Source organism: Chrysochloris asiatica, unplaced genomic scaffold (genome assembly GCF_000296735.1).
Source record: "Chrysochloris asiatica unplaced genomic scaffold, ChrAsi1.0 scaffold00221, whole genome shotgun sequence".
In the NCBI taxonomy this organism is placed as follows: Eukaryota; Metazoa; Chordata; class Mammalia; order Afrosoricida; family Chrysochloridae; genus Chrysochloris; species Chrysochloris asiatica.
This window is the reverse complement of record NW_006408739.1, coordinates 505,523-512,971: the sequence shown is the minus strand read 5'-3', so window position 1 is coordinate 512,971 and position 7,449 is coordinate 505,523. Positions and strand designations below refer to the sequence as shown.

The window sequence follows — 7,449 nt, the reverse complement described above, 5'->3', positions numbered from 1 at the left end:
CAGATTCCTCATGAGCACAATTAAGTGTTCAGCAATACTCATACTTCACAATGTTGTCCATAGCTTGTCATGATCCACACAATTGAAAGCCTTTGTGTAGTCAGTAAAGCACAGGTAAACATCTTTCTGATATTCTCTGCTTTCAGCCAAGATCCATTGGACATCAGCAATGATATCCCTCCTTCCATGTCCTTTTCTGAATCCGGCTTGAACCGCTGAAAGTTCTCTGTCGATGTATGCTTGTAGTTGTTTTTTGTATTACTTTTAGTAAAACTTTACTCGCATGGGATATCAAAGATATTGTCTGATGATTTCCACATTCCATTGGTCACCTCTCTTTGGAATGAGCACAAATATGGATCTCTTTTCTGTCATCTCTTTCTGCAAATGTAGTCAATTTGATTTCTATGTATTCCATCTAATGAGGTTCATGTGTATAGCTGTATCTTATGCTGTCTAAAGAAAGTATTTGAAATGAACAAATCATTGATTTTGCAGAATTCTGTCATGTGATCTCCAGTATTATTTCTATCACTAAGGCCATATTTCCCAACTACTCATCCTTCCCCTTTGCTCTCAATCCTTGCATTCCAAACACTGGTAATGATCAATATATCTTGATTGCATGTTTGATCAATTTCAGATTGAAGAAGTTGATAGAATTCTTCTATTTCATCCTCACTGGCTTTAGTGGTTGGTGCATAAATTTGAATAATAGTGGTATTAACTGGGCTTCCCTGTAGGCACATGTATGTTATCCTATCACAGACAGCATTGTACCTCATGACTGATCTGGATATGCTCTTTTGACAATGAATGCAATACCATTCCTCTTCAATTTGTTATTCCCAGCATAGTAAACCATATGGTTGTTAGATTCAAAATGGCCAATACCAGTCCATTCCAGCTCACTAATGTCTAAGATACTGATGTTTATGCACTCCATTTCATTTTCAACAACTTTCAATTTTCCCAGATTCATACTTCGTACATTCCATGTTCCGATTTTTAATGGCTGTTTACAGCTGTTTCTCTTTTTTTGAGTTGTGCCCCATCAGCAGATGAAGGTCCCATGGGCTTTTCTCCCACGAGCTTTACCCCATTCATGTCATCACAGTCAACTCTACTTTGAGGAGGCAGCTCTTCCCCAGTCGCATTTTGAGTGCCTTCCAACCTGAGGGGCTCATTTCCAGAACTATAGCTGACAGTGTTTCTCTGCTATTCATAAGGTTTTCAGTGACTAAATATTCGGAAGTAGTTCATCACTCCTTCCTAGTCTGTCTTCGTCTGGAAGCTCATCTGAAACCTGTCCACCATGGGTGACCCTGCTGGTATTTAAAATACCTGTGGCATGGCATAGCTTCCAGAATCACAGCAACTCACAAGCCACTACAGTATGACAAACTGACAGACGTGTGGTGGTTGTTGCACATAAGGGTCACTGTGAATCAACAACAACTCAAAGGCACCTAACAATGTTATCAGCAGACCAGTATCTGCCATGCACTTTTCATGTGTCTTATAAATTCAGCGTTGGTGTCTTAGCTTCCTAGTGCTTCTGTGACAGAAATATCACAAGTGGGTGGCTCTAAAGAACAGAATTTTCTCTCCTCAGTCCTGTAGACTAAAAGGCCAGAACAGGGTCTTCATCATGTCAATTCCTTCTTTGTTGGTAGCCCCGGTCACTCCTTGGTTCCTCGGTATTCCTTACATGGTATCTGTTTTTCCCCATGTGTGTGCATTTGTGTCTATATTGCTATATATAAATTAGAAGTTAAGGATCCACCCGAGTGATTAATTAGCTCCATTGCGTTGTATTACACTATGGAAGATTACATTAAATCTAAGGCCATTGCATCCATATGTTATAGGGGTTAGGATTCCAACACATTTGGGGGAGGGTCACAATTCAATCCATAACAGTTGAGGAGCTGAGAGTTTTCGTGAAAATCTTCACCCTGGTACCTGGCCTGTGTGTAGTGTCAGTGCAGTTCTCAAGAGTTTCCCTGTTGTCATGTTCACAGTAGGAAAATAGGCTTACATTTCCTCTTCCTCTCTTAAACAGATGCAAGAGCTGGAGCAGAGGCTGTTGGAGGCAGAGCAGAGGGCAGAGACTGCAGAGACCCAGGTAACAGGGATGAGGGAAGAGACTGGCGGGAGAATGCAGGGAAATGAATGTTGACCTTCCCTGGTACTTTCCATGGACACACCTGGTCATGGAGGAGCTCTTTACAGAGAAAAGGAAACCGGCAGTCACATGTTATCACACCTTCAGAACAATTATGGTGCCTGGGGCCTTCTATAATGAAGGAGTCTGTGGGTAAGAGTCAGTGCAGTTGAGTAGGTAAGCCTATTAGAATAGACTAGGCTATGCTGAGGTGATACATTAATTCTGAAATCTCAGTGGTTTATCACATTTAGTTCTCACTCATGGTATGTATCCATTGAGGGCTAGCCTGTGACTTGACTCCACACAGTCCGTGAGGGATCCAAGCTAATGGAGGCTCCCTGTCATATAGCTGGGCCATGGCATGGAAAGAGAGAGCTAGTCACTTGTGCACCAGCTCTTTAATTCTTTTGTCCCAGATGTGATGTATCATTTCCACTCAAAGCCCATTGACTGAAGCACATTGCATGACCCACCTAATTCTAAGAGGATTGGGAAATATGAGGAAGCAGTGTCCATTCAGGAAGCAGTAAACCTCTCTCATTCTGAAGTCAGAACAGCTGCTCTCCAGGGCTATGTGTCCTGACCAACTAATTCCTACTAAGAGTTACGGGGTTGAATGGCCCAAGACCCAACTGTTTTTTTTGTTTGTTTGTTTGTTTTGTTTTTTTAGAGTAGCCTAAGTGAGTTTCTTCTTTGTCCGGTCCTTCTCAAAACTTCATAAATGGCCATTTAATTAGTTAACCTGACTGCCAGGGATAAAGGTTCTGCCTGGGAGGCATCCTGTCCCATCTTACTAGCCAGTTCACACAACACATCCCCAACCCTGTGAGATGATTGGTACTTTTCAGGTGGGTGTGATGGAAGAGAAAGTAAAACTGTCCAATCTGAAGACCGTAGACTCAGCAGGCAGCCTGCACCAGAAGTACCAAGAATTGCTGAAAGCCTTACAGGGCAAAGATGAGCTCATCAGTCAGCTGGAGACCCAGTTGGAGAAGCAGGTAAGCGCCAACCCCTCTCCAACAGCCTCCCAGCTTCTTGACCCCTCAGCTTGAGCCCTTTAATGATGGAGAGCTCATTCACACATGAGACTGTTCCTTTAAGTATAGATTTAATTATTAGAAGGTCTTTCTCATACCTGCTTAGAAGTCAGGCACAGATATAGTGTATGGGTGGTGGGTGGGTGGGTAGGAATAAAGAGTGAAGGTTAGGATTGGGTCTTGGCTGTGCCTAGAACTTCATTTATTGTTATGGTGGTTACGGTTTAGGACTAGAATTGGTGTTAGGGGTGAGAGTTGGGCTAGGGTAAAGCTAGAGTAAAGCTTGGTCTCATTTTTATGGTTCTAGTTAGGTTTATTTTAACCTAACTTGAAATTTGATTTCCTCTTCATTCGTAAGTTTAATAATTACATTATTCCCTCTTTTTACTTGATGGTTTTATTGTTGTTATTATAATGAGATCTCAGGTTTTCTCTTTTTAGTCTTTTAGGTCTGTTTTACTTTGCATAATTCTAGGTGTAGGTTGAGTTTAGGAAATATTGTCATATATGATAATCTCAGGTTGTTGTCTGCTGTTGTTGGTTCTCCATCCAAAGAACTTCCTTGAGTAATTTTTGTAAGGTTGGTCTGGTTTTTACAAATTCTTTTCACTTTGGTTTATCTAAAAATGACCTAATTTTGTCAACATACTTGATGGACAGTTTTGTTGGATATATGATTCTTGGTTGGCAGTTTGTTTCTTTCAGAGTTTTATATATGCCATTCCATTGTGTATTGCCTATATGTTTTCTGCTGAGAATTCAGAACTTAGTCTTACTAATTCTCCTTTGTAGGTAACTTTTCCTTTTTACTGAACTGTTCTCAGGATTCTTTCCTTGTCTTGAAAAGCTTGATTGTAATAATATCTTGGTGGTTTTCTTTTGGCATTTATACTGTTTGGGGCTCATTCAACTTCCTTGAATAGCTGTCTTCTCCTCTTTCATGATGTTAGGGAAGTTTTCTTCCAACAACTCTTGGGCAGTATTCTCTGTGAGTTTTTTCTTTTCTCACTTCCTGTTCTGGAATTCCTATCACACTTCAGTTATTCCTCTTGATAGGGTCCCACATAAAACATAAGCTTTCTTTGAATTTTTTGTTCTTTTTTCCCATTGTTCCTCTAGCAAATGAATATTGAGAGATTTTTCTTCAAGCTGAGTAATTCAACTTTCCAATGATTTATTTCTATTTCTTGGCCCTTTCAGTGTATTGTCTATTTCTGAAGTCTTAGTGTTAATCTTCTGGCTTTCTAATTGCTGATTTCGTATCATTCTCATTGTTTTTCCCCCAATTATTTTGTCAATATGTTTCCCATAATTTTGTCTGTTTTTCTTGGTTTCATCTGTAGTTTTCTCAGTCTGTTGAAGTTGCCTAATTAGCATCCTGTTAAATTCCTTAACAGGTAGTTCCAATACTATTTCTGGTGTGATATTTTCTGACTCTGTATTTTGGTCACTTGTTTGAGTCACTCTGTCTGGTTCTTTAAGATATGTGGGGTCGTATTTATATTTAGTTGATGATTGTCTATTGTCTCAGCACTCACCACCTGCCTCCTGCTGGGCTGCATGTGGTAGAGACCAGAAGTGTAAATGCAGTTAGTTCTCTGTTCACTGTTTGGGTAGCTTGGTTCAGGGTGGGTTCACATGTCTCCAGAAGCAGGGGCACTATGCCTGGTGCCCAACCACAGGCAAAGCAGAGGTTGCACAGGAGGGGGTGCTCTGGCCTCTAGATTAGCAAGGTGGGGACTGGCTATGCACACCAGCTACCAGGAGAGTACTGGAACAAAGGGGAACTGCACCCCGTTGCTACTACCCTCATCCTGTGCCCACAGGCTGCTATATGGACAGCCACTTGCAAAAGCTCAAAGTGGCCACGCTGCTCCACACCAGCCCACAGTCCACCCATTTTTCTTTTCTCTCACTGCTCCTGTTCAGCTTCCTCTTCCCGTCAGCACTCAATCCACCTCTCTGTCCTCTCCTCTGAAACTCCAGGGTTCCAGGATCACCATCAGTGTCTGTTTCACTCAGTCTCCCATGTCTTTGTTGCAGGGGGCCAGCTCATTGTGTCTGCTTACTCTGCTTTCTTGCCCCATCTGTCCAGAAAAAGAATTTTTGAGTCAGACTGATGTGGGTTTGAATGCCCCTCTCACACTCTCTACTTTGTAACTGTGGTAAGGTTACTTAAGTTAATGATTCCCATTTTATACACTTGTAAAATAAGGGTTATAATGTCTGGTAGGCTGCCTGTTTGCCATAAAGAGTTAAGCACTTGGCTGCTAACTGAAAGTCTGGCAGTTTAAGTACAGTTCACCCCAGAGGTGCCTCAGTAGAAAGCCTTGATGATCACTTCTGGAAGGTCACAACCATCAAAAACTCTATACATCAGACAGGTCTCTTGTGATACAATAGTGAATAATTGTTATCAGGACTGATTGTGAGGGCTGGAAATGAAAAGGTAGACGTTTTATAGCAAGGAGGGGAGTGATTAACTTTTCAGTCTAGGAGCAGAGGTCCCTAGGACCATCAAGGGAGAATAGCGAGCAGAGAGCAGGACTCTACCCAGAGAAGCAGTGATGCCTGAAATGGAGGCAGAGATGATGACGTGGAGCAATGGAGCAGCTGGAGACTTTAGATCCAGAGAGGGAGAGCGACTGTGTGCTGAAGACCTGGGGGTACAGGGGGAAGGATTGCAGGGTATACCCTTTGGTTGGTTGATGATGCATAGAGGGGATTGTAACCATGGCAAAGAGACGATATACGATAGAATCAATGTAAAACTGATGTTCTCCCATGTAAACTATCACATAATTCACAATAAAACATTTAAAACAAAAACCAAAAAACCCTACACAGCATTTCTACTCTGAAAACCAAGGGGTTGTCGTTAAGGGGAATTGACTGGACAGCAACAGGTTTGGTGTTTGGGTTTAGGGCTGTGGTGAGATTTTTTTTTAAATTTTGAATTATGTGTTAGTTTACATGGGTGAACTTTATCTTTACATTCATCCTGCTGTATTTTGTTTCATTGCAATGATCACAATCCCCTGCATGCATCATCAAACAACCAGAGGGTACACCCCACATGCCTGTCCCTGGCCACCAGCACACAGCCCCTCTCCCTCCCTGAGTTCAGAGTCCCCAGCCGCTTCTATCCACGTCATTGTCTCTGCCTCCATCCCTAGTGTCACTGCCTCCCCGGACAGGGTCTTGCACTTCGCTTTCTACCTTGATGGTTCCAGGGATCTCCGTTCTGGACTACAAAATCAACCACTTCCCTCCTTTTGTTACCAAACATTTACATTTACCTTTTCAACACTCACTGTCAGACCTGATAGCAATCATTCCCTATTTAACCACAGGAGTCCTTTCCCCCACACCTTTTATCAACTTCATCCAGAGAGGTTAGAAATAATTCAGTGGAGATTCTACCTTTCCCTGTATCCTCTGGAGCTAGTAAGCCAGTTGAAAAGCTTGTAAGCCAGTCACTTCTTGCCTTTGTAGCCACCCCATTTTGGGTAGCCAATGTCTAAGTTCCCTATCCCTGTTAACCCTGTGTACCAAGGGGGTGGGAATGATCCTCACTGTAGAGATTTGTCCGCTGCTTTGTTATACTGCATTCAAAAGCATAGGTCAAGTCCATCCACTTGTAGTGGGTTACTCCTTTTTTTTTTTTTTGCCTCTTCTTTCTTCCTCTAGTCTTCTGATCATCCATTGATGCCAGGTCAGATGGGTACTATCTGCAAGTATGCATGTTCTTATGCATCCTCCCATCTCTTTATAATAGCTGGATGTTTCACACTCCGTTCTAGTCCTCTGGGGGCCATGTCCCTGCCCCTGGGCCCAGGAGTTCCCAGGTCTCGTCATACTGCTGGTTAACCAGGTCTCAATTCAGGTTAATTGAGCCTATTGAATATGGTCTGACCCAGTTCACAACTTCATTGCTGTTTTTCCCCCACTTCCCCTCATTGGTGACGAATGTGGTCAGCAGCAGGACCATATGCCTGCTAGTGTATTCCATTTGTGTTTCCATCTTGGAAGGGGGTTTTACTTGAGGGGACCTGGCCACTTGCCTGGATAGTTCCCAGGTGAACAACTTGCTTGTTCTTGTAGTGTCAGTTGGACTGCTATTACTGTTTTTGATTTTTTCTGATGGTCTTTCTTTCAAGAAGTATTTTCTGAAGGAACAAACAAAATGATGGATCAGGTGGAAGTGCAGTGAGGAGCTCCACCGGCAACAACACAGAATAC

At 42.5% G+C, this 7,449-nt stretch overlaps 1 protein-coding gene across 1 annotated transcript in view; it reads left to right on the top strand.

Moving 5' to 3' along the window:
- PLEKHH1 (pleckstrin homology domain containing, family H (with MyTH4 domain) member 1) overlaps window positions 1–7,449 on the top strand; it is a 79,191-nt gene that overhangs the window by 28,565 nt on the left and 43,177 nt on the right. Inside the window, exons 2-3 of the mRNA XM_006873051.1 lie at window positions 2,066–2,128; window positions 3,019–3,168. Of these exons, the coding sequence (XP_006873113.1) occupies window positions 2,066–2,128; window positions 3,019–3,168 (213 nt within the window). The remainder of the gene's footprint in view (window positions 1–2,065; window positions 2,129–3,018; window positions 3,169–7,449) is intronic.